The sequence below is a fragment of the Mizuhopecten yessoensis genome, unplaced genomic scaffold (assembly GCF_002113885.1).
Source record: "Mizuhopecten yessoensis strain PY_sf001 unplaced genomic scaffold, ASM211388v2 scaffold7781, whole genome shotgun sequence".
Classification (NCBI taxonomy): Eukaryota; Metazoa; Mollusca; class Bivalvia; order Pectinida; family Pectinidae; genus Mizuhopecten; species Mizuhopecten yessoensis.
The window spans coordinates 20527-46292 of record NW_018407219.1 but is presented as its reverse complement, the minus strand read 5'-3'; the positions used below and the strand labels follow the sequence as shown (position 1 = coordinate 46292).

Genomic DNA, 25766 nt, shown 5'->3' with positions numbered 1-25766 from the left:
CTCTGTTTGTTTTCTCTTTATTTACACACAATCACATGGTTGTACAGAATTCGTCATCAAACATCTTTTTACACGATAATATTCTGACATGTCAATGAAGGATTTGTGATCGGTAGCCTTTGGCATTATTTCTAACTTTTGATGAAAATTGCTTAATAATAGACCTCGTAATGAAGTAGACTACACATTATACAGTGTATATATATCATGTTGGTAGTAGACTACACACTATACAGTGTATATATCCTGTAGGTAGTAGACTACACATTATACAGTGTATATATATCATGTAGGTAGCAGACTACACACTATACAGTGTATATATCTTGTAGGCAATAGACTACACACTATACAGTGTGTATATCATGTAGGTAGCAGACTACACACTATACAGTGTATATATCATGTAGGCAGTAGACTACACACTTTGCAGTGTATATATCTTGTAGGTAGCAGACTACCCACTATACAGTGTATATATCATGTAGGTAGCAGACTACACACTATACAGTGTGTATATCCTGTGTATCTATCATTGTAGGCTGTAGACTACACACTATACAGTGTATATATCTTGTAGGCAGTAGACTACACACTTTGCAGTGTATATATCTTGTAGGCAGTAGACTACACACTATACAGTGTATATATGCTGTAGGTAGTAGTTTGGTTTTATCTTGTTTAACATCCTATTAACAGCTAAGGTCATTTAAGGACGTTTGTAGGTAGTAGCCTACATCCTATACAGTGTATATATCCTGTAGGTCTAGTATCACCAGAGACTGGGATATAGATTGGGAAGCAATAGGCTTTATATACTCTGTACATAACCAGGACTCCTGTGTCAGGGAGGACAGACTTGACCACTACATGTACACTACAATACCTATGACTACCTAGGCAAAATCCATTTGACATTATGGTTTTGATACATATTCACTTAAAACAACAGAAACAAAAAGTGTAGAAAAATGGACATGTTTTTTTTCAATTTCTACTGAAGCAGAAAACTACAAATTTTACCAAGTACCATTTTGAGCATGAAATATATTTGATAGATACAACTACCACAATAATGTTTGAACTCCCACAAGCTATTTTTACAATGACAGCTGTTTGACAGTCACAGGGTGAATACATAGTTATCACAGACTTTCAAGGATTTTCTAATTTGGTGTACAGGGATATTTGGCCGACGTACAAATATCACAATCAGCTTTTGTCTATAGGAATGACATGTATCCACATAATTAGTGCCAATATTGGATAAAACGTTCAAAGAAGTACATTTTCATTCTGATGTTAGTACTGTTTAAGAAACAGTCTGCTTATAAATCCTTTTCCAGACAACTGGATTTGTAAGATGAGACAAATTGAGCATAATGAATCCCTATTTGTAAATGCAAGAATGTATGGAATAGTACACTACAACAAAAATAGTCATCATAAAAGGAGGGGGATCAGTCTCCAATCAAGAATTTTCAGAATCCATTTCATACATGTGTCAAGGAAAAGTTCTCAACAGTAAATTAATACCTACTTGCAATCACAGATGTTGACAGTAAATATTCGTGGAGACAGATTCAATGTTATCCTTTGGTGTGGGGAACATGGACGGATCAAGTTAGTGTTAGTAAATATTTATGTGTTAGTCTCCACACTTACTTAACAAGTGACCATTAACATCATACCATTTTGTTTTTGTTACCACACTCCTAAGTGTAGTTACAAGATGTTTTTATATCATTACTTATACATCATATGTACAAAATGGTACTTTCCACTGGTAATACTATTGGAACTATTCTTTGTACAGATAGAGGGAAATTTAAATATGAATGTCTTCGTACTTACCATGTACCAGGTAACAACAAGATTATATGTTGATAGTGATGTCCAAATATAGAACTACTGGCTTTCTCACTGTACCCTAAATCTTACAATACAATAGTTATGCCATGAAAATGTTTTGATACCAATGAAACGACAATTGAGTAAAAGCATAAAGTATGGTAATCAAATAAAGTAAAATGTATACCCCTGTATTAAGAGAGTATCGACACCCTGCATATCTACTGTGTGGATTGCATAGACGATTTACATTAAATGATGCACAAGTAATTCTCAAAGAAAAGTACATGGTTTCCCAAGACAGTATAAAGGTAAAATATCCCAACAAAATCTGCTCCAAATCTGTAACAGTACCATAAAAAAAGAACCCTTGTGATGTATAATGTTGGCAAAATCAGCATCTATGGCAAAACAAAACATGAAACAGCAAATTGAATATTACCTGTTCGGTTAAATATTTGTGCAGAATCACTCTTTTGGTGCATGAATATATGACATCCTTTTCACACAAAAAAACCACCCCCGATAAAAAATATAATACTGAACCAATGGAAAAATGTTGCAAACATTTCAATACCATTGTACAAGCAAACATCTACCTGTATATACTACGTTGTTGGTCTTGAATGCCCAATACAGATGATACATCTACCTGTACATACTACGTTGTTGGTCTTGAATGCCCAATCCAGATGATGTATATGAGGCTATTCCCTAATGACAATCAATCTAGACCTTTATATCAATGGATTTCCTCTGTACACATAATACACAAATAAATCTAACAAAAATACACTTCGCAAAGGTGAATCCAACGAAACAATAGGGATGCCACTGACTTCATGTTTGACTAATTCTTTTGTGAAAAACAAACCTGAATTTTTGCAAATTGCACCATTACAGTAGATAAACTTGTACACGATGAATTCAATAAAATGTCTGTCTATATAACTCTCCCCTACCTATGTTGTCCCGATCCACAAAACAACACTTGACTCACTATCACTTTATGCTACACACTACAATTGATGGACCCATCTTCAGCATGACTATTGCCACATCGATTATACCACAAAAATACTACTATACAAAATCAATGAGGCCTTATCAAGTACCATAGATAACTTAGATTTTGTGTCATATTTGTATTGTCCTAAATTTACTTTAAGCATCGATTTTGATTTCAAAAATCACATTACAAATTATGTGTACCTAATATTAGACAGTGTCAGTTTACCGCAACTAATGTCTTGGCGACTGCGTACAGAAAAATGAATCGCACAAAATCTAAGTAATTAACAGTATGACAATTAAATACACATATTAGACTATCTCATTATCATAATGGGAATGATACATGACGATTATAAAATTTTGATTTTGATTGAGATAAAGTTTTGGCATACATAAAACACAATTGACAACAGCCATTGCACTGGTCTATGATGCTGCCAGTTTTCTGTATCTTTTTCTCCCCAAGACAGACGTACAAAATCGGATAGCTCATCACCACTTGTCTATCTAGCATACTCAAGGTAACAACAGATGGTCTTACAAATAAACATCCAAAAACTACTACAATGTATAAACCTGCTTCTGAATTCATAGAAAGAAAAGACAATTTTTTTCATCGAAATAATGTCAACTGGAAATGGTGGCTCAAATATGTTTACCGGTATACCTGTCTGGAGTGTTTTGCTCATAAAAATAATTCTTCAAATAGGAGACACTAATGTTGCATTAGTTATTCAATATGTAGTTGTACTTTTTATGAGCCAAAAAAGACCACATAGGTTACATATTGCCCAAAACTTCATTCCTTTATACAAGTGCAAGGCTTTAAAACTTCATCTTGGCTATTAAGCATTCTTTAATGGTAAAATCCTCTCGACTTCATTCTACAACACTTTTTTCTATTCAAAATTACACCGTAAACTATAGATTTTGATCTGGTGATTGATATTTTACACAAATAAGTTTAAATACAGAAAAGGGAGATCTTGACCATTTTAGCACTGTCTGGTTCTACTAGGGTTGGTATATGTTTGTACATGGTTATAACACCATAAAACATTACACTGCTAACATTATACTGTAGCTACTAGTATGCATTACAACTGTTTAGAACTGAAAGTGCTTGTAGATGTTTCTATCATAGAATCATAGAAACATGCGATAATTCCTAAGAACTAATTTGTACTGTTAGAACCCAAGCATTACTGGATTACATCCTCTATTCTACTCAAAACTCTTCTTTTGGCATTTTTTCCCCTTTTGCTTTTTTTTCACACTTTTTTATTGTTATATTTGTGCTATTTCATATGTATTTATAAAGTTTTGTCCACCATCTACTGTGGAAAAACAGACTTTTAAACAATAGCTATTTGAATGTTAACACATAAATGCATACATTACAGCTGATACACTGACGATTTATGACTTACCATAGTAAGTCTGAAACTCTCATACATCTGCATACCATATCACATGTATCAAATGTCAACATTCATTTTAAATAAGGCAATACAACCCCAAATTTAATCAACAAAAGTAGTTTTAACCCCAAATCCCTTTGTATTGCAATACAATGAAATGCACAAGACTCCTATATAGAGTCACGTCAACCTCCTCTTCTAGACAGCCAACAGACATTATGCATCTTACAATAATTTGACAAACGGATAGAACAGACATCGAGTTCCTGGCAGTTAAACCTGTAACATTTCCAGGCAGTGTTGTACCAAAATCTCCAGCAATGCCTGTTTCCCGGCAGTAACACTTGTGCATCCTTTGTGGATAGGTGTGGTGTAATGTGTAGTGACTTGATTTGCACATGGTCCCTAAGTCTTGGATCAGGGTCATATTTCAGACTCCTCTGATGTGTCTGGCACAAGGTACTCCCGATTTTCATAGGTCCAGAAGTCATTGAGATCTATGAGGATGCTGGCCACTGTATCACCTTTCCCACTGCAGAAACAAAATACAATGTTAAGGCCTTTAGATGCAGAAATAATAATACAAAACTGGTACTCATACATAAATGTTAAAGGGAAAAGGACAAGCAATGGTGACATGGACAATTCTTGAATTAAAACCTTTCCATCCATGACTTATGCTGGCATATATACGAAATTCTCATGTGTGGAAATATTTACACTGAGACTCTTTAAACTCATCTCAGTGTGAGTTTATTTTCCATTGGCAATAGTTCTGAAATCTAGGTGTTTTAAACATCTATAATCCACATTAAAATGTGTGGGGAGATTTGTAAACATCTATAATCCACATTTAAATGTGTGTGGGGAGATTTGTAAACATCTATAATCCACATTTAAATGACAGGGTTCAAATTTAAGCTCGCATACTCGCGAAAAGTGAGTGCAAATTGCAAACTGCGAGTAGAGATTTCAGACACCAGCATTTTTTTGCGAGTGAAAATTTTGGGCTGAATAACCCTTATTTCTAATGGTTGGTCTTTACAAATTCTCTCGCGGTCATTTAAGCGCATTCTTGTCATTCGCCGAATGAATGATTCCGCTTTTGTCATGAACAGAAGTTTACAATCGATACATGTCCCGTGCGCATGTCCGTTAGGAAGTACCTGCACAAATAATGATGACGTTTACCGCATACATGATGTTTTTCGGAAATCTATTTTTAGTAACTATTTATAGCGCAAATACGATAGGCTTGACTAGTCACATGGTTGTATTGGGGTTTCCCAAGGTTAAATTTCACAGCTCACTGCACCGGCAAAATAACAAATGGACAAGTTGCTGATGTTGCCCTTAGAGAGTATGACCCAAAACCTGCTGTGACAAGATGGTGGTTGTCTGGATAAAGACAGAAAAGACCAAATACTCTACTATATGGAGCAAGAAACTAAGATGCAATTTTTATGCTTTATCTTAGAATAGCCTGAGCAGGCCAGCATCCTTTCACAGCAAGGTTTGCGTCATGTATACATCCCAACGTCCATAATTTAAAATGTCAGTTAATACTGTGTTGTTTTAGAATTTAATTCTAAGTTAACATGTCTAATAAAGTTGGAAAAATGCAAATTGCAAGTTGTTTTCTCATTTAGCAAGTAAGAAAAAATACCACTTGCAAAAAAATGCAAGTAGAAAATCTGGTTAAATTCGAACCCTGAAATGTATGGGTCTCGCTGGGTATAAAAAGTGTATTACCTGTCAAACCAGTTATCATTCTACAACTGACCATCTTGCAATTCAATACACCACGCACCCTGATCGGCAACCGATATCAAAAAACAAACGCACTCATCTGAAGACTTCGAAACACGGCCAAGCTGTTTGTTACCTATGGCACATTCTCCAAATTTGTGTATCCAAAATAAAAGGTATATTACTGAAAATACTTCTATAAATCCTGTTTACCTATATCATCGTTCTTTCACTTGCATTATCCATAGAACTGCACCAACACACAAAACTTTATTATGAACTCGGTGTCTTCGTCGTATAGACGCTTTACTAGCAAAACACGTGCGAAATTGACACTTCCAGGTGTGTAGTCAACAATGAGAAATTTGATAATTGAACCGTTCTCATGGAAATGATTGGAATTAGTATTATTTTCACACAGGAGGTTATAACTAGTTGGATATCTAAAAGGTAGGTATTAGCGTAGGTAGGATTGTGCATTATATTATAATTGGTCATATTTTACTACTAAATGTATTTCCACTTTTCTTAGATAAATGCCTACTTTGATGTGTTCCATTTTGATTTTATTCAACTGAACTGATACAAAATGTTGGTAAAAAAACCATTAAAGTGTTACATATATAGTAGTATAGTAGTGTCACCTTGCGCACACGTTGAACAAATGATAACTGGTTTGACAAGTAATGCGCTTTTTATACCCAGCGAAACCCATAATCGTTACTTAGCAAGGACAAACTAAAATGTCGACACTTCCTTAGAAACTATAGTCGGGGAAGATCTCAAAACCACAACAACCACATTTTTTTTTTTAATTGCAATTGAAAGCTTTTTAAATTTCACTGTCAGCTTTAAGGAACAAAGGGAACCAGCTGGCAAAATTTCAGAAAGTATGAACAAATATGAAATGTAAGAAAGATTCTTCTTGCACTTCTCTAGAAAAGGGGATAACAAAAAACATCAAGAGTGGATCACAGACAAATGGCGATAAGAACAAATCACCAACTTATCATGATGGGTAAGTATATAAATCATAATCAATTCTATCGTAATCTGCTAAAAAACCTTCCAAGAATCTCCCAACTTCACTTGAAAAGGTATGCAGGTTGTAACAAAAGTATTACATTTCTTACCTGTACACCAAAATCCAATTATGTACCCTCCTGTTTATTTTTACCTTTTTATCAGATCTTGTAATGTGATTTTAAGATCATCCTTCGGTTTGACCATATCAAAGATTTCATCCTTGACATCATGGAATGACACAGGTTCCTGGCCATGAAGCTTCATTTGTTCTTGAATTGCCTGGATACACCAAAGAATTATTACACTTATTTTAGAGGTTATCTTATGTAAGTGCTTTTCACAACTCACTCTGAAGCACTAATTAAACACAATGTTAAATGTTGACATGTCTTATCACATTCAAAGCAAATGTAGACATGATAGAGTGGTGTCTTATATGACACCATCAAATGTTCCAAATAACAATCAATTTAAGGTGTAATTATAAATTGAGCAGTCTATATTAAACAAAACTTTAATTAACTGCAGTGAACTTTAATATAATATACATTACTTCACTGCTGTCAGAGCTGGAACACCTTTTATCTAATATATGAATGGCAGAAAATTTAAGTTTTCTTACCCTGAAGAAGTAATTGAGAGAAAATACATTCAGTGAACCTCTATGTTGAACATCAAGGATTCTGAATAGGTAGCGTAAAGCTTGTGGTTCTCGTCGGTTTTCCAATGCCAAAACAAAGTCTAGGTAGGTCTTATAGTCCTATAAAAGAAACAAAAAAGATGTTTACCAAAGTGACAACTTGTTTTACATGGGAACAAAAACAACTTTGCTTATGTGGCTATTGACATAGTGTTATTATTATTTTAGTGATAAATAGTTTTGTCATTTCATCGCCAGACAATACAAAACTAGTGTCAATGATTGGTCCAATACTCATTTGATCTTTCTTTCTATACTCCCTTGAAATTTAAAAAAAAAATGGAGTTTTCCTTCTATGATAATCATATATGCCTAAACCTGCTACCACTTCAATCAGTTTTTCTGCCAATTCTAAGCAATAAATTTGTAGCATAAGTGATAGCAGCATAAATTCCATAATACTGTCAAGAATAACTGTATAATGAGAGGTTCTATAAACTTCAGGAGAATATAAAAAACATGTGATATTATTCAATTATAGCCTTTGGCCGAGGTCGATACCTGGATTTATCGACCCGAGAAAATATATATTGACAGAGGATGCAGTCCGAGGTCAATATATCTTTCCTAGGGTCGATAAATCCAGGTATTGACCGAAGCCAATTGTTTTATTATTTTCAAAAGAGTAATGTTAGCAATCCGTAAAAAAATCACAGCAAAAATCTACGGAAGCGGGACGATGCGTTCGTTTGGAGACACGTCATAATTCTATTTTTAGAAACACCCAGTCCTTCAACAAAAATCATGCACTCCAAGTCAATATCGGTTTTTATCGGTGGACACGTGATGCACTCCTGGCCAATGACTTGTCGGGAATATTATGAAAAAATATGAATGAGATTAACTGTCAGATCAGATTTTCAGACTGAAAAACATGAATCCAAAGCATTTAATAATAAAAAAAAAATATGTTCAAGGATAAATGTCAGAATTCAAAAACATAAAGACTGATAAAAGACAAAGCTGACAATCTATTGTTTATTACAAATACATGAGGAGACATTGAATATACAAAATCATGAATGATTATCTTACTTTGGTGAATGTCCAAACTCTTCAACATTTTATCAATGGAAAAGAGGATACTGAAAACAGTCTTTCTTCAGAAATAACTTACCATTTCTCCTTCATATGTCAAGCATTCTTGAAATACCCGATCTAGGAACACATCAGTAAGTGTGCCTGTGCCATACCTAAAATTACCAAAGAAATTCTTATGTTCAGTGGCATTCTTCAACCAGGCTTCATACATGACTGAAACTTAAATTATCAAACTATTTATTACCTCTCCCATCTAATAGAGGTATTGAGAGATATAATTTGATAAAGAATTATATAGTTTGCTTATTATGTTCTTGTTAATAATTACAAAAAGAAAATTAAAGACAGTTCACCACTTTTACAAATTATGTTAATTAAGAAATTAGTAATTTGTGTACCCTGATCCCTAGAGCTAATACATGTACTGTCTCTAGAGAAACAATGTCTTCAGTTTGTTAAAAACACTGTACAACATATCATCTAGTAAAACAGAGTAGCACCAAACCTGGCAAGTTCTTCTTTGCTCAGCATTCCATTGTGGTCTTTATCCAGATTGAGGTACTGTCCATAAACACGGAGAGCAGAGGGTGCAGAAAACCAGTTGGACTCCTGCATTTCTTTTGACAGTTCTTCGTCTCTTAACTAGGTGTAATGGGAAAACGAAATGGGTTATATAAAGTACATCTTATACAGAACTGATAAAAAAACCCACAGTAGAATAGTAAAATACAGACAACTTCTAAGGAATACATGACACCATAGCTTACCTCCAAAAGGTCATCCAGGAAGCTGCAAGCCAGTATATCCTGTATTTTTATTCTTCCCGTTCTCATAGGATCCAAGAAGAAGAAAAATTTCCTTACAGCTGTGCACACATAAAAGGAATAAAATGACTTCTCAAGGCCATTGAGCTGAAAATAAATAAAATTTAGTTAATGAATAACCTGACAGAATATTTGAGACCAGAACTGTTGGGAGTAATCTTTTAATATGACAACTTTTCTTTCAAGATTTAGGATCACATAAAAGATGTCAGTACAACTTTTTTTAATATAATGATGTCATAGAGTGATAAAGACGACGAAGGGCCATTTTACCAGTAACTATTTCGATGGGCTAGATATCAAATGTTGTGGGCCACTTCAATTTTGAAAGTGTCCATGGCTCATGGCCCCAGCCGTTCCTAATGCCTGATCATACACTCATGCAAACTATTTGTTTTGATAGTTTGCTGAACAAATCCTTCTGTTTTCATATCTTGCTCCAGGAATAGTGTTTGGGACATACATGTCGACAAACATGGGTTAAGAATGTGCGTTAAAAACAGTAAAATTTAAATGTTTCTTACAATTAAAAAACCTCATATTGTTCAAATGGACTTTTTCTGGGGGCTGCACACATATGTATTTCATTTCCATTTTCAGCATATGATGCAGTAATTGCCTCAAAAAAACCACCAACACTGAAGTAAACCTTAACTGGAATACTCCCCACATGTTATCAATCTAATCCAAATATATACCTGTGGTAAAGTGGGTATCAACTCCAAAATGTAGTTTTCAAGGTCCTGCAAAATCAAACAGAGAGTTTTGCTTCACAATAGACACTTAAACATATTCTGTTAACTTCGGAATGAGATTCATCAGTTTGGTATGAATAATAAATGGTAAGTTTGTTTTGAACCTAACAGTAATTGCAATATAATCATACTCCTGTAAGATTAGACAATAATATGATTGATAGGCACCTCATTACTGCTATGATGAGTAAACAACTGATCAATGGTACTTTAACTTATAACTAACAATATATCAATGGAAGTCTTTTTTGTTGGCAAGTTAACACAATGCATTCCCCAGTTTCTATTTAAACTTACAGATTCTTTGAGGTAACCTTGACCAGTCACATCATAAAGTGACAGCCCAATCCTCGTCTGGTGCAGCCACACTTTCCTCATGACATAGTTAAAGAACTGCATGATTGATATTCTTCCATAGGGATCAGCCTGTAGAAGCTTGCAGAAAACTGCTGCTTTGAAAAATTGCCTGAGAATGCACATTTCATGTATAAGCCATTTATGCAAAAACATATTCATGTATTATACTTCTAAGCGACAGTTTAGGATTTACATATTATATACAATATATATATATATAACAGAAATATTTTGAACAATTAGAATTATAAAATTAGTATTATTCTGGTCTGAAGAGAAAAGAACATAATGAAAAACCATCAAAACCAAAAATTTAGATACAAATCATTTACAAACATGTAACACATACCAACACAGCAGCAGAGTATTGCAAGCAATCAGTGATCCCCCAACCCCAGACAAACATTGGTATCAAAAATGAACTAAGAGCCATAACATAGACTATGTTATCCCATTAGGTACCTGCATAAATAATTCAACAATTGTAGTGGACACAGTGTATGAGTAATGCCCAGCTGGGACAAAATGACAGTGAATAAAAGAGTGCAAACTTTTGGTCCCCTCCAGCAGTAATGTATACTGTTATGATAATTCACCCTCATTACGGAGGTGAGAATTAAACTGCAGTTAAAACTATAAAGTTATTCATATGGGTTGCTCACTACCAACATTCATTTAAGGAGATGGTGTGACAAATGTCTGAACAGGTGACCAACAACCGTAGGTGGTATGCATTAATATTAATGTTCAACATATACTTTCGATTACTTTTCTTGCATTGATGGACAGATAAAATCAAGGTGTTTCGACTGGCCTAAGGAAAGGCAGGACCACAGATAGATATTATAAATCCTGTCTGCAGCCTACTTACTGGCATTTGGCTCCAGCCTCTGCTCCCACTTTGAGAAAGTCCTCATAGTTGATCATCTGATCCTCTCCTACAATCGGAGGTGTATGATGCTGGTCCAACAGGAACCACAGACGCTGTAAAACACATTGGTTCATCATTTATTTCATAATAATGGGTATTAACACTGCTGTCCTCTGGATATTTACTGATTGAGCACATTAACTCTGCTAGATTTATATTTCATTGCTTTGTGTATTACAGATTTTGCCTCATTTAGATACATAACAAAACTTCAATAAAGCCAGTCATCTTAACGTCTGTTTGAAAGTAATTATTACTATACCTGCAATTCATCATTATCTAACAGTTCTCTGCTTCTTCTTTGAAGAAAAACAGCTCTGTAAGAAGAAATCAACAATTAACTCTCCGTTCATACATGTTCAATTTATTTTGTATTGGGGCATGCAGTTAGCATAAGAAATACATCTATAATATGCTATTGAAAGTAAAAAGTTATGAGAACAAAATATTTTTTGGTTTTTAGCTATACAATGTACTATTAAAATACATACAATTTACATGTTATTAATTAATTTAATTTGCCAAATTATTTGCAACATGGTAGATAATTTAAAAAACACAACAACAACAAATCATTATATTAATTAGCTACAAAATTAACACATCATTAAACAATCATGTTATCAATATTGCAAATTTTGCATTAAGGATTGTAATAAATGTATAGTAAAAGCAAACCTAGATTCCTCTCTTAGCTTCAAAAGTAAAGGTTCTTCTTCAGAAGGAAGCTGAAACAGATCAAAATATTGCAATGAAATTGGTTTATTTTATACATAAATAATCTTTTCATTTGCAAAAAAAAAGCTTCATTACACTCCAATAAATTGCATGCTTACATTGTTGTTTACATCTTTAAATTTGGTGTATATAAACACAATAGAATGGGACAGTCTCCCCCTTTTGAAATCTTCACCCTTTTGTCAGTTAAATATATATTTTTACTCTTCGCAGTGGAAAAGTCTAGTATATATGTTTTGTACAAATATTCCCAGTCGTCCCGATATACAGGATGATAAGTGTACCTGTGGATGTAGAACTGTGACAAACATTCCCAGTAGTATATAGTGTATATACATGTACAGCACTAAACATTTTTAAGTTTTAGGTACTGTAGGACGATAAGTGTGGATGTAGAACTGTGACAAACATTCCCAGTAGTATATAATGTATATACAGCACTTAACATTTTTGAGTTTTAGGTACTGTAGGATGATAAGTGTGGATGTAGAACTGTGACAAACATTCCCAGTAGTATATAATGTATATACAGCACTTAACATTTTTGAGTTTTAGGTACTGTAGGATGATAAGTGTGGACGTAGAACTGTGACAAACATTCCCAGTAGTGTATATATGCAAGACCTCACTTTTGTTTTTCTAACGAATCAGAAAGCACAAGTTTATTGCGGGAAGAATATATATATAAGTCCATGCAATAAATGAGTGCTTTCTGATTCGTTAGAAAAACACAAGTGTGTGGTCTTGGTTTTATCACATACCTTCTGTATTTGGTAGAGATGGATACATACATGTTTTAAACTTTGATATTTTTTGCAAATACCGGGAACAGTTTGCCATGACAAGGGGATTCCCATAAAAAGTAGTTCCGGCTAGTAGGTAAATACAACATTCCAAATTGCACATGTGCAATACAGAACGTTGTATTTCATGGTCTGAAAATTGCTTGTATTACTATAACAAGATTCAACAGGTATGTGATAAAAGGTATATATACAGCACTAAACATTTTTGAGTTTTAGGTCCTGTAGGATGATAAGTGTGGACGAAGAACTGTGACAAACATTCCCTGTAGTATATANAAAGGGATTCCCATAAAAAGTAGTTTCGGCTAGTAGGTAAATACAACATTTCGAATTGCACATGTGCAATACAGAATGTTGTATTTACCTACTAGCGGGAACTACCTTTTATGGGAATCCACTTGTCATGGCGAACTGAAAAGATCCTGGTATTTGCAAAACGTATCAAAGTTTATATAATCTTTGTATCGATCTTTACCAAATACGGAAGGTATGTGATAAAAGCTTAAGCAAGACCACACACTTGTGTTTTTCTAACGAATCAGAAAGCACTCATTTATTGCGCGGACGTATATATTCACTCGTGCGCTCGTGAATATATTCGTCAGCGTAATAAACTCANTTCGTCAGCGCAATAAATGAGTGCTTTCTGATTCGTTAGAAAAACAAAAATGTGTGGTCTTGCATATGTAGCACTAAACATTTTTGAGTTTAAGGTACTGTCCTTCCTTTTTAAAGTTAAACATACAATTTTACATACCTTTACATAAAGTGTGGGTACATTGATGAAGTTATCATTAAGACCTTTCCACTGCTTGTAATATTGATCAAATTTTTCAGATTCTTCCCATTTGGTTTCTTCTGGGTTCTTCTTACCTAAAATGAATATAGAGCAAAATTATTTTTTAATGAAAGATTCAAGTTGAAGTCAGCTTAATATTTTCTAGATATATTTCACCTTCATCATTAGTTAAATATTTCTGATATTCTTAATGGTTATTTGTAATTCACTGATCATGAAGATACACCATAAAGAGAAAATGTGATCATTGGTGAGTCTTGTCATCCTTGATACTTCAGGGTTACGCTCACTTTTCCTCTCTGCACCCCCGGAATATGCCATAGCAAAATTGAATGCTCAGTGTGCGTCACTAGTGTGAGACTAGAAGACTAGTTCAATCCTTTGATGTTCATCAAAGCTATCTTTATTTGTGCCTTCAATTTTGCTATGACATATATATTTCAGGGGTGCAGAGAGCATAACTTAGTGTAACTTATCTATCAGAACGTTAACTATCATCCTGAAAGATCAAAAGGTTATACACAAGAAACTAGTTAAACTACTTGCATAATTTGAATACCGTTAACCTCCAGTAAAATTTATAAGGAAGTTAGAACACATTTTTATTTCAATGAAAACAAAAAAAATCATCTAGTGATGGATAGAACCTGCCATAGTTACAATTCAGATTTTTCAAACACAAAATCTGAGCACGGGAAATATTAACAGAACTATTGAAAAATTTGTATACTTGCTTGCCAACTCACCCTTTTTTGGAGGGAGACACGATTTTGGACCCTCAAGTTAAGTTTAACATTTTCAAGCTATGAAACTGTTCCTACATTCTAAGAATTAGAATATCTCTTGATTTCATCTAAAGAACAACTCAGAATGTCATCTTTTTTAAAGAGTTATTTGATCCCTAGTGGATAAACACACATATTGGTATGTTTTTAATTGTGAACATACATTAGTTTAAACATATTTATTGCCAAAATTAGACAAGGGATTAGGCACAAGTTATAAAAACTTATCAACGCCTTCTCCCAATATACATTTAAAATGACATTACAATATGTTATTACAATCTGAATTCAAAATCTCTTGCTGGATTTAATAATGTTTTGCACAGATCTAAAAATGTTTGAGTTAAGGTCCACGGAAAATTGTGAATTGCCAAACAAAAGAATTTCTAAATTTAACGCAACATTCTTATTAAATCAAATTTTGAACCAAAATATGTCTTACATCGTTTGTAAAAAGTTGACATTCATAAAATAGTGAAAGACATTTTCACAAGGATGACCACAATTACAAGATGCACTCTCAACAAGGTTAACTCTAAAAAGGTCATAATTAAGGGAACTGCACTGGTGTCAGAGCTTAGTATGCAAAATATTAAGTTTACGATTTCCGATTTTAAAGTAAATAATTGAACATGCATAACCTCCCCTATGGAAATGTTAAAGGGTTGCATTGGAAAGTAGGAATTCAGCCATCAGTTTTGAAACACGGAATAGAAGTTGTGTTGATGCAGTATTTGAAAACAAACACATTTAAAAAGAGGGGAAGTAGTGTGGCAGATATAATTGTACGGTATTTGGTTATATCGGCCCAAGGTAATATCAGCCAGGCCTATTTTACCCAAGTGAAATTGGCCCAAGTTAAAATCGGCCCTTCTATGTATCTATATGTTAAATACATGGGATTTATACATTTATCAATAGAATTATATTTAAATAAATACATTAAAGGATTTATTTAATTACGTACTGGTGTTGTTTTGTTTTTATTGCCTTACACAAACAATGATGTTCGCCTACCAGACTGTATGCATCGGCTAACTTCCTCATTAATCATATAAGAAAAAATCATTCGAATAATTAAATCTAATTAAATAAAGTCAGTGTTTCAGATTACACACAAAATGATAACTATCTTACGCGACGTATATAACAGATTACATTAGTACAGGCTACCTCCCCTTGTGGAACTCGCGACTGAGACAAGGAAATGCAGAAAGGAATTTATTAATTTAAATATATATGTTCAGAGGTTGATATATAAATGAAACCCAAAGAAAGGGATAATTATAACATTTATGTATATTCCATGTATACTTAGGGCCAATTTTACCTTGGGCCGATTTCACTTGGGTAAATCGAGGCCGTTTTTACCTTGGGCCGATATAACCATAAATCAATTGTACATTGCTATATGTATGATCATGGTCACCTTCTAGTTTCACCCTAGATCTTGATTGGTAGACAAGCTGAGGATCAATGGTTAGATTCACACAACTATCTTCCCTGTTACACAAATATTTAAAACTTGTGAAAAAACTTAACTTTGAGCATGTGCAGCCTGATTGTTAACCACAGTCATGGACCAAAGGTGCTGAGTCCAGCACCACAGGGGCTTGGTTTCGGGATACTTTCGGTTAATAATACTGTTATGGATTAATTTTTAGTATTCACTAAACACTGTGTTTTGTGTGAAATACAGATTTTAATTTCTATTTTTCACCATTAATTTACCAAAAATTATGAACGCGTAACAATACTCTTCTTTGCAAATACAGCTAGCTACTGAATATGAAACCGATCACTTCTATGAATGCCGCAGATCTATTTGTTTATTTAATTATAAATTCCAAATGTCACAGACCTAGAACATCTACCACTACATACACCGTTTACAGCAATGGCATGAACTAATAACTGACCAATTGTTTTTGCGTTCTATTTCACGCGTCAATTAGTTTCTTGCTATACAGAGATGCAAGAAATAACAGACAAAGACATGTCCACGCAGATTATCTGCGTTTGCAGACGCACTTTTCTGACACAACTTACTTTTCTTTCTTTCAACTAGTTTCCTGAGAATTTTAACCCATTCCATCATATTTCTCTTCTCTAACGCCGTCAGCGTCATTTCGCTTTCTTGGCTACATGAGATAATTTACAGATTTGAATGATATAATGCAAGTGACACCAATGTTATGTTGTGCTTTGCCGATATTCATCCATCTTTGAATTTTCCCCTTCCCTCTTCATTTTAATAACAGTGTTCTTGATTGGTCAATTCCCTGGGTTACGACTGTAGTGACACCTTGTGTGCATAGCCTTTTCTACAAAGGGGAATAATTCGAGTATATTTTAGAACACATGTTACAACTTGCCAAGAGTATCAATACATTAAACACACAAGCTATTTAAAGTAACTGTACATGTTTACCAAATATCGTTTAAGGAAATCGAGTAGATTTGAGGTCTTTTCCGATGTCGTTTGAGATAGAAAGTAATTGCGTCATCTGTACGTAGAGCTGCTTCTACAACAGGCGCCAAAATTTGGCCAGGGAATATTATTATATTTAGGTGTGTCTGAGACAAAAGATTAAGTAGTAGCAGACGATCACTGACATGTATGAACTAGACACAGGAATTCCAGTTATGGCGCAAGAATCTTACAAACAAAGGAATGCTCTGTACAAATAGTTTGCGGATAGAAGCGGATTGTATACTGATAAAAACGGCGGGTGGAGATCTTTGTATTGTCGCAGACTTCCGTGGTATATCGGAAACGAAAAAAATTAATTAAGTCAATATATATACATATCATGCATTCGCTTTTTAAGATTACTGTTGCACTTATCAGCTAGGACTAATGAAGAAAAAATATGTACTATTTAATTGACGGTCTGCACGAAAATAATTCGTTTCATCCATTGCAGATGACAAATTTTCGTTGATCAAAGAAGAATATAGTCTAAAGACAATAATTACACGAACAATATTGACAGGTGAAATGTACTAAACAGACGGAAAATACCCACTCTCGCGACTCCGGGGGTTACGTACTTACGTACGCCTGTTAGGGTAACCCCTGAAGTGGCCGAGGATGTTTCTTCGTGAAATCAGAGACGTATTAATTCTTGTAGCACAGCATAAAAATAGTAGATCAAAATGGCTATAAGGACGGAAGGGACAGTCTAACATTTGGCATATCGTGGACATATGAATAATACAAGGGCCTAAGACACTGCCCTGTGTTATTCTCCACGAGCAAATACTTTTGATAGTTAGTGATGTCATCAGCGGTTCATTGATCGCCATTTGCTGTGTTGAACCTAGACACCCTTCAAAGCTGACCCAGACGACAGCCGTGCTTGGAGGAGTCTAGTATGTGAAAATAGAACATGAACATATTCTCCCTCTCCTGCATATCATAACAACTAGTGGGTCATCTAGTGGGATTATCGATAAAAGGTGAAGGGAATGTAAGTTTCATTTTGAACGAAGCTAATCTTTAAATTTCAAAAAGACAAACGGAAAAGTGGGGTTCACCTTCTTCAATGTTGATTGAAAATATGACACACGGATGCGTCTCGACGCTTATTCATGAGACCACGGAATTATATTCCGTGATGAGACGTTTCAGGCTATATCGTTTCGTTTTCTCGATTTATCCCCTTTTAACTTTCTTAACATTCTCCTGCGCGTCCACTGACAGTCATATCATGCGGAATTGGATTATTGAAGTTCGTGGTCACATTTATAAAGCATCGATCTTGATCAGGATTTGTTTTGATGCAGCACGCTTTGAGTTGAAAGGGCTAAATCAGAAACAAAAGGTACGTGTAAAATGTATCTTGCATATCTCTGTGTTTAGAAAATATACACCTCTGCTGGATCATGAGGCTAGATGTAATTTAACTGAAAGCATATGATGTGCTATGCATAGATATTAGATGAGCTACTAAAAACTAATATAGACAGCTTTGGTTAACCTATAAACCTTGTCATGTACAAAGAATTCAGCGCGTTACGACAGGCTCACAAGCAGGTCATTTTCGGAATTTGTCTATGGAATTTAATGTCACATTTGGTATAAATGGGGAACTCGTATATTCTTCAGGAAAAATACCATAACGTCTTTTTCTAGACTCTACTTGTGAAGAACAGTTTTAAAACATGAATTTAAAGACATTACTATTATGGTAGTTGCGCATACCCGTTCCACCGAGGACTTTGTTTCAAGGTTAATAACTAACACGATTTTAGGTAAAAGATTAACTTGCTTGCTTTGCTTCCCTATTGAAACCGGTTATCAGTTTAAAATTTCATAGACTTATGGCTAAAGATGAGGTGCTGTTAAAAGTTTGTAAGTCAAATGACAGGCACAGGTGATGATGCCTCAAAAAGAAATAGCTGTGTTCGGTACCCTGCACTATCAGCCAAAAGTTTTAAGAGAAGCTGGAGGATGAGAAAACTTCAGATGTTAAACATATTGAATGTTGTATTACGTGTTCAGTGAGGGTGTGTCTTGTTGAAAATTTACTTTCAAATATCTGTGTTCGGAACTTCAATCATCTGCGTGCAAAGGTTTTCTCGCTAAATTTCAAAAAATATGTTTTTATTTCCGTTTTTGATCAATATAATTATATATAAAAACAATCTTTAACCACTTCCTTCTTTTATAATTGCACTTTTTTTCAACCTATAGAAACAAAAAGATGTAAACATCTAACTTAAAAACACTCTCAGATGTTTGAAATCTTTATCAAAACAATTCAAATATATATATTAATTAAAAAAAAAAAAAGTTTTTTTTTCTAAATTAAAGAAAACAATCCATTTCGACGGAATATATTCTAGTGTTAATTTTCCATACTACGGTATTTTACGTTTTCGGATGATTGAGTAATCACGGATTTTTCTTGGCAGTAAATATGGTGTTAAAATCCTTGCAGGTATAGATAAAATATTTGATATGCGCCTGAAGATTATATAGTATGCAGGGAGGCGAAAATTTCCACTGAGAGTTATCGTTCCTATAATTCTCTAGAGTTGCCTCCCCATTCCTCAGCATTAATATCCGGTCTCACAACGATGCCGACGTTTAGGAAGACCCTCCTTTGAAAAGGCTCATAAAACCACCTAATTTTTGGACCACACGAAGTTTTCATGATGGATATTGGAAAGGAAATTAGCAAGAAGATCCGGGTAAATACTGCATAAATATAATGTATATAAAGGCTTAAATCGAGGCCGACAATGCAGCAGTCAGCAGCAAACGAACGTGCTTCGAACGTCCTGCATTTTTATGAAATTTCGAGATACATTCTTGACATGTTTTGGAAACGATAAAATTTCTGAATACATTTTAACTCCTCTGGCGATTGAGATATTAAAGTATACAGCTAATGCATTGTTTGCTTACATATGATAATAATAAATTAAATATGTGTATTTGATATAACAAATAACATAAAAAAAACTATATGACTACTACAGTATAGTAGTACTGTACAGTATGTGTCACGCATCATAATTCACCGGCCATGATTCACTGTAAATGAGTTATGAAAAAATATAAATATGCTTGTACAAATGTATTTTTTGAGTGATGTCGATGTTAGCTTAAATTTATTTAACATGCTATGGACCCAATTAAAAGAAATATTCCCCTACAAAATACTTTATAAACAAATAAGATGTTTTCCACTACGTGAAATAGTTCAGTATTTCAATAAATTATATTAGTCCAAGTGTAATGTCTGATACAGACTCATGAGGCTGTACACCGTTGGTAGTGTGTGGTACACGATACTATTAAAGTGATTGATAGATAGATGTTGTGGTAGGGCAAAGCTATACTATAGGTCCATATGTAGTACTAATATTAATACCCGGCCTTCTCTTGTTACCCACTGCTTGTATCCTAGGAGGAGACTAATGTGGGAACCCTCTGCAAAAGTGGGGAGTTGCTTTGGTGTCCTCTATTTGGGGACACAAAAGTGACCCAAATAAATCTACTTCATCCATTGCAATATTTGGGAGCTTTATCTTTCTTTCTACTTCTAACTACCTTTTATTTCCTAGTGCCTTGCTTGGCAACAGGAAGGCAATGGGTTCTGTCCCCAGGCCGGGACATACCAAAGTCCTGAAAATGGTAGTTGTTATTCCCTGCTTAACGTTCAGCATTAAGGGGAATGGCAACAACTGGTTCACCATTGTCAGTATAATGTGACCAGGCGGAATGCTGTGCTTGGTGTCTTCGGCATGGCATTTCAGAAAGATCAGCATCAGATATGCGCTATCACAAGGAGGCAAGCACATCAACATACCCTGTCCCCTGCATACACACGCAAGCACGCATACACTGCACACGTGGAGGCACGTCTTTAAATTACCTTAGTTGTTTAGGATATTAATAGTTGCTAATAGGATATTAAACAAAATTAAACCTTTGCCTCGGCCTGGTATTAAATCAAGCCCATGTCTTGTAATGGAGCAAGCGTGGTGTGAATCACACCTGGGTGATTTTAGAATTAATTGACAGCACATTGGTCCACATCCATAAATAGGTTTGTTATATGAGCTAATTTTGTTGATTTCCAAAAAAACTTTATCAAGTTAATATAGCAAGGGCAATCAAAATCTGAATTGACCCCTATATTGGAAACTTCGTCTATCTACCGATATAGGTCAGACGTTTATATATGGGTGTCATGACCCAATATGAAAATTTGGCGGCATCAGTAGCATACTATATTTGGCCATGCAGGCCATATATAGAAACAGATAATTGAGATAACATCACGCGTGAGCTGTCATGGTGTTCCTTTTTATTTTTTTTCCCAAAAGATTGACTTGGGTAATTTTGTTTAAGAGTTTTTTTATTAGTAGGGATTCGTGATTTCAACAAATATGCAATATTTTGATTTTGCTCCATTAGTTGGCATAGGACCGCTTCGTAGCTCTGACGATGCAATATATATAAAAAATGTCTCATCGTCAGAAGCTATGTTAACGCAGCTAGTCGACATGCAGTAACCAGCATGTTATTGTTGTTGGTTACAATCTTCAAAAAACTTGCTGAAATTGGTTTCTTGCATAAAGATAACTTTTTGATTCTAAATTTGTTAAAGAGTTAGTACCAATACAACTTAAAGGCTCCCAAAGCCAATGCTACAGCCCAAATACTTTGACAGTCAACAGTAATATATAATATTTGTAATATTGTCTTGGATATTAAAATTTGTTATTTAGGATCAGAGTACAGTTTATAACATCAGTGTTTTTTGGAGTATTGTTTTTTTTAGATGTGTACTTTTTGATCATTTGACATGATTCGAGTGAGTTACAAGAATGGTGTTTTGAACATATATTCTATAATGCTTGAGTATGAGAACAGTTTCATGAATACGGGCCCAGGTGTTATGGTTTTAATCTCATAGTGTACAGATCTAGAATCATAATTGGATTATTTTGCATTTCCTGAAGTCATTCTTAACATAATTACGCTTTTCTTTCCTGATCTAAGTAACTAATTTTATGGAACTGTTATGGATATAAGAAACCGCAAAAGAATTTAAGATATATTTAACATTGAAATTGGTTAATCATTCCTTTCCTTTCAGTCGGCCATAAAAGCTAAGCTGATAGAACTTGGAGCCTATGTTGGTAAGAACATTTATTTTATGTTTCTTGATATATATTTTCAAACTGTGAACCCTTGAAATACTTGTATCTATTTAGTTGTTATATATTGTTGAATGAAAAACATGATTAAGATTATATGAAAAAAAGTAATCTAAGAATATAGAGTCCCAGTCACTGACCAGTGAATACAAACCTTTTGTCTCTAATAAATCTAGCCTGAGTTTCCTCTGGCCCTGACACCAGACATGGAGATTTTGACAGATGTCTGGTGTGGGACCAAGGGAAACTCCGGCTATATTAAATCATGTAAAGGTAAGCCTTTCTCTTGTCAAGCTAACTTTTTATTTATAATTTTTGAGAGAAAAAAGTAATGTTAATTTGAGTGTATTTAATCGTCCCTCTGCAAAGGCATCTTACCCATTACATAAAGCTTTGAATGTTTGTCTGCCATGATTTTGATATTATGGTAATAGTGTTATGGCCCTTGATTTGCTTATTCTAATAAAACCTTGACCTTTAGCTGTCTACTGCTCCTAAAGTATAGGATAGATTTCAACAATGTGCAAATATCTTACCTGTCATATGAACCTGTGCAGGTATTAACCACAATGTTTCAATCTCTTTTCAAAGATTTAAGGCCTTTGATGTCAGTATCTAGCCGCATACCATTTAGATTTCTACTGAAGTACATGTAATACGTACATTGTACACCGTTTTTACTCTGATCACATCTTGCATTTGCCCATCACATACACCTGTATATGTGACCAACATGTTGCTGCTGTCAATGGTATTAATTGAGTTTTGACTCTCGATTATCTACCTACATATGCTACATATTTTTAAGGATGTCAGAAACCTGTATCTTATGGCAAATATATGGGGCACCAAGTTTTTGTGTTTGGACTTAAACAGAATGTTCATTATGTTTTCAAAAAGATATACTGGTTGATCTGGAAATACTTGAAACTAATCCATTTCCAATTGGTAATTAATGCTGTAACAAACAAATGACTTGTTAATACAGATTTTCTTATTTTCCAGATGATGAATTGCCAGACTACATTATGGTTATGGTGGCAAACAAGAAAAGTCAGGCTCAAATGACAGAAGACTTGAGTCTTTTTCTCAGCACAAACACAGAAAAATTCACATCATGGTAGGATATAATGCAATGTGATAATCATGTATTTAATAATCTAGTATGATTTTGATCCGTTTCTGTAGGATTGATGTAATTGAAATGTAGTGTGATAATTTTGGTAGTTTTAATTAGCGTATGCAAGTGTTTATGATAATTAAGATATAAATAGTTTTCTATTTTAGGTCAAAGGGAAGTTGGAATCTGAATTAACTTCAAGTGTTTTGGGGACGTAACTGATTGTCTTAGGGATGGAGGTTTCTTATTATTATTCCAACTATTTCAAATTAATCTTATTCAGATTTTCTTAAAATTTTATTGTACCTTTTCTTTTTTTTATGCTATGTGGAAATTTTACCAAAACAAACTAGAACACTGTTTTTCTGAAAGTATACTCTCAAAAATATTTTTGTTTTCTTTTCTGACAGGTTAAATGGACTGTTGGATAAACTCCAAACATTGGGAACAGGTATTATTTTCATGCTAGTAATTTTAATATTTAATGAATAAAGGTATAATAATTAAGTATATTAATTAATTATTTAACTACAAATAATTTATATAATATCTAAATTTAAAAAAAGAAAATTTACTTTAATATCAATGGAAAGTTATTTTATTGCATGCATCAAACTTTTATTCTTTGATATTTCAGATAAACAGAAAAGTCAAGAGCTTGAGAAATCTGAGAGTGAAAGCATGAGTCAGCAACATGTTGTAAAGAAAAAGAAAAGTCCTGAAAAGGTGGAAAAGTCTGTACAAGAAAAGATTGTTACAAAAGACAAAAACACAACAAAAATGCCAAAACCTTTAGCTGCAAAAACCTTTAAGACAGTCAAGGATGCTAAAAAGGCCAAGGGTGAAGAAGAATATGTACCACTGCTTCTTGATAAGTCTGAAACTGGTATGCTAATGATTGCACCAAATGCATAATATAAGTGCAGCACATTTAAATAACTATATTAATTAGTGGACTTCACCTTTTATGATACAGTTGTATATGTTTCATTTGTCATGATAACCAGAATACATATGTAGTGTATCATTATTTTCTAATTTGTGTTAGATGAAAACATTCCAGTTTCTAGTATGGCCTTGCATTGCATGTGAGCGAAGAAAATGTAAATCCTACTTGCTTAACTATTTCAAAACTTGAATGTCATTTTTTTCAGATAAGTTTATGGTGCAATGAGAATAAGAAACATTTTATTAGAATTAAACAAAATGCAAATTGAGAAGCAGTGTCTCAGAACAACATGTAAGTGGTATTTTGATAAAATAATCACACAAAAGTTTTTAAACATGGTCAAAATTTATCTCATTCAGATGAATTTAGTGAGGAGTTTAAGCCGGAGGAGATCAAGGGTAATACAAAGACATCAACACCATCTATGCCTGGCACTGGTCAGACAAAGACTCTTTCAACCAAGGTCTCGCCCACCACCAAAAAAAGCCCCCCCTCTACAGCTACTAATACTGAGGTCAAGCCTATAGTAAAGTCTTCTGAGGACACAACTTACGTCCGGTCAGTCATGGTCAAGCCTTCAGTGACTAAGAGGTTAGGGTCAGTACATAGCAGAATCGGTCAGGTGCCAAAGGCCATGGCAGTCCCAGTGAAACAATTGGCATCAGAATCACAAAGACAGGTAACAATTAATGTATGTGTAGTTATAAAGAACTGATCAGATATAAAGTAGGAACTACTAGCTGTCTGGTTATAATGAATACATACAACACATGAACATGTATTTAACATTATGGTGTTCTTTCTAATAATAGCTATTAACTATTAAGAGTTAGGGTTAAGATTACATAGATTTAATTCCATTACATTGCATTACATATATATTCGTATTTTTAGGTCACCTGAGCTTTAGCTCAAGTGACCTATTGCTATCCGTTTTCGTCCGTCGTCGTCCGTCGTCCGTTAACATTTTACATTTCAAACTTAAAAGTCAAGTTCTGCTGGGCCGATTGAACTGAAAGTTGGTAGGAATGATCGCCTCATGGTCCTGACAAAGTGTTGTTATTTTNGGGGGGGGGGGGGGGGGGGGGTTAGTAGACACACCATTTATACATTTATACAAAATTGGTTCCCCTTCACCCAGGGATGCCTCATACCAAATTAGGACAAAATCCTCTCATTCGTACAGAAGAAGAAGGTTTTTGAAGAATTTGCTATGTTTC

At 34.2% G+C, this 25766-nt stretch overlaps 2 protein-coding genes across 2 annotated transcripts in view; one reads left to right on the top strand and one right to left on the bottom strand.

Moving 5' to 3' along the window:
• On the bottom strand, positions 1 to 17052 carry LOC110454348 (serine/threonine-protein phosphatase 2A regulatory subunit B'' subunit gamma-like). The gene is made up of 13 exons (XM_021503805.1): positions 16847 to 17052; positions 13971 to 14086; positions 12348 to 12397; positions 11932 to 11986; positions 11610 to 11722; positions 10679 to 10847; positions 10325 to 10369; positions 9570 to 9713; positions 9308 to 9444; positions 8879 to 8954; positions 7684 to 7821; positions 7213 to 7340; positions 1 to 4818 (listed from the first exon to the last, which is right to left on the bottom strand). The coding sequence occupies exons 1-13, from the start codon at positions 16923 to 16925 to the stop codon at positions 4710 to 4712; spliced, it is 1359 nt and encodes a 452-aa protein (XP_021359480.1). The 5' UTR covers positions 16926 to 17052; the 3' UTR covers positions 1 to 4709.
• A 2820-nt stretch (positions 17053 to 19872) lies between these two features.
• LOC110454343 (zinc finger CCCH domain-containing protein 14-like) overlaps positions 19873 to 25766 on the top strand; it is a 12899-nt gene continuing 7005 nt past the window's right edge. Inside the window, exons 1-6 of the mRNA XM_021503801.1 lie at positions 19873 to 19996; positions 22417 to 22459; positions 23483 to 23597; positions 24008 to 24048; positions 24235 to 24483; positions 24906 to 25225. Coding sequence (XP_021359476.1) covers positions 19958 to 19996; positions 22417 to 22459; positions 23483 to 23597; positions 24008 to 24048; positions 24235 to 24483; positions 24906 to 25225 — 807 coding nt within the window. The 5' untranslated portion in view covers positions 19873 to 19957. The remainder of the gene's footprint in view (positions 19997 to 22416; positions 22460 to 23482; positions 23598 to 24007; positions 24049 to 24234; positions 24484 to 24905; positions 25226 to 25766) is intronic.